Source organism: Puccinia triticina, chromosome 6A (assembly GCF_026914185.1).
Source record: "Puccinia triticina chromosome 6A, complete sequence".
NCBI classification, from domain to species: domain Eukaryota; kingdom Fungi; phylum Basidiomycota; class Pucciniomycetes; order Pucciniales; family Pucciniaceae; genus Puccinia; species Puccinia triticina.
Genome location: NC_070563.1, coordinates 4,323,377 through 4,325,846, shown reverse-complemented (window position 1 = coordinate 4,325,846; position 2,470 = coordinate 4,323,377). Strand labels below are relative to the sequence as shown.

At 44.2% G+C, this 2,470-nt stretch overlaps 1 protein-coding gene across 1 annotated transcript; it reads left to right on the top strand.

Moving 5' to 3' along the window:
- Positions 1-383: 383 nt before the first annotated feature.
- Positions 384-2,055, top strand: PtA15_6A521 (uncharacterized protein; the record flags this gene model as incomplete). The annotated part of the gene is made up of 6 exons (XM_053170236.1): positions 384-390; positions 460-703; positions 766-899; positions 976-1,086; positions 1,169-1,307; positions 1,413-2,055. 6 exons carry the CDS (start codon positions 384-386, stop codon positions 2,053-2,055), a joined length of 1,278 nt encoding a protein of 425 aa, XP_053021447.1.
- Positions 2,056-2,470: the final 415 nt, after the last annotated feature.

Here is a 2,470-nt window from a genome sequence, read left to right as displayed (position 1 = left end):
CTTCCCCAGCCACAAATTTGGCATTCTTTATGACCTTGGGTGCCATCTCAAGACTCATGTCAGGAAGGTAAGATATAAAAACATCTTGATTTGGTTGCAATCAAACTAACAAGCATGCTGTGTAGAGGGGATTGTTAGACAATCGGATTGATGACCTGACGTTTGGGACATCAGTGTTCCATTCATTTGTGCATGAATGGTCATGTCAAGTGAAGTATAACCCTCGACTGAACCCCTGGTGGGGATTATCAGATGGCGAAGGTCTTGAACGCCTCTGGTCTTTTTTTTCACAACTTGTTTCCGCACTTCGTGTCTCAACTCGACTACATCGGCTCACTCGACTACAGGCCCGAGCCAATTACTATACCCAAAAACTCATGGAAATGACAGGTGATTAACTCACATCATCCATCCACCCAAAGCGTTGAAGAGAAATTCATCATGATTTCAACCCCTTAGCCAATTGGCTTTTCAAACGGCTGGTTTATGCTACGGAGGTAGTTCGGTCATCAACTTCTGAACTCAGCAAGCTCCATGCTAAAGACAACAGGTTTACTCCGGGACAGAACTACACGAATGAGTTCTTTGAGGAGCAATGGCGGATGGAGCAGGAATATCATTGTCGGACTAATCTAACTGTGAAGAAACAGAAGATTGAACTTGGGAAGCTTTTATGCCTTGAAGAAGCCCTTGACACTGCATGGTAAGTTTCTCGACTTCTATTTGGGGCACGTAACCATTACTTATTTTCTTATTGCATCTCAGGAGAAATGTGGTCCTTACACCTGAGCAAGCACTTGCACGTGCAACTGCGTGTGCTACTCTTACGCGGAAGATTGCCGACTTGCGGGCATTGGTTGCAGACAAATTGCTCACAGCAGTGAGTGGTATTGAGACGGGTAAATCAAACTGTAGCCTTTTATTATAAATGTTAGAAATTGACCTACCTACGCTTTGGATCTTCAAAAACAACAGTGGAGGAACGAGAACTGCTGATGAAGATTTGGTACAACAAAACAGAACTACGACAAAATTTCTTAGCTTTGCTCCAGGAGAAGCAACCATTGGTACGAGTCCGCCGCAGAGGTGAATCAACCTCAATTGGTAGGCCCTCCTTGTTGTATGTCTTTTGTTGAGGAATTGAGCAATAAACAATCTCTACTTGCAGGTACGCGTGGTCAGCAAAAGCTCATGGCTTTGCTGCGAAAACATGCGGAGCGGCTGCATACAGTCCTGGATGTGTACACTAAGCAAGTCAATCGGTATGTGGCAGCCTATCCTGCCCAACCAGCTCCACCCATCATTGGGTATTCCCAACTCCTGGAGCTGCAATCCGACGACCCTTTCTGGAACAATGGCTTGTTTTCCAAATCAAATAAAGCATGGGCAATTGACTTGACAACCCAGCACAGAATCCGTCACCTGGCTTGCTTGAATCGAGGGAAGGAAGAGGTCCGTTGGCTTGGATGGGAAACTAGGAGGGCGATGCGATGGGCCAGTCACCGCCATAATCAACTCAAAACAAACATTCGGCTGCTCTCTGAACTATCGGAAGATCAGCAGACTTCCGATGATCTACCTGAAAATCTCCGCCCACTTGTTGCACATTCTTACCTCCTTGACGATGACAGCATGTCTATTCGGCTTCAGCGTGTTCGTGTTCTTCTCCACTTGGCATACATTGAGATGATGGACTTGCAGCTTGAGTGGGACCCACTGATAAGCGAAATCTTGAAGAACACCGCTCCTCAGAATGACGATGGCGAAATTGAAACATCTTGGAATCTGCAGATGAGTCACATCCATTGGCTTCACGACACAGATTATTTCTCTGGCATACCTGGGGATATGCATGACCTAGCGCTTGCAGCAGACAAACCTCTACCAGATAATTTGCCTCCCCCATTATCAGCTCCAAATTTTCCTCCCCCATCTTCAGATCCAAATGATAATGAGGAGGAAGATGATGGCCAACAGGACTATCTGGAGCAAATGGAGAATGTTTTGTCAGCCACAATGTTTAATGACTTGATTCAAGGTGGAGGGAGTGTGTGAATCATTTGTTAGCCATGTACTTGGATTCATTTATTGTGTTAATACCTTATTTTATTTGACTGGTCAGAAATGCTGCCTATTATTTGATTGGCCAAAGTTGCTTCTCATTGTTAGAGCCAAGTTGCTTCCCATCATTTTTGCCAGAAATGCTGCCTATCATTAGACTTACCAGAATCACTTTCCATTGTGAGAATTTCCCGAAATGGTTGTAGGGTGCATACTCAGGTGTAGGATGATAGATAAAAGTTGAGATTTGAGCAGTGAGTGGTAAAAATGGAGTGAAACATTTATGATTTCAATACTTGGGTCATATATTCTGTGGAAGATGCAAGCCACACAAATTTGAACTGTGCAGTATCTAGAAAGATCACAGGTTAGTCATCTGTATTTACCAAACTATTCCAAACAAAGTATT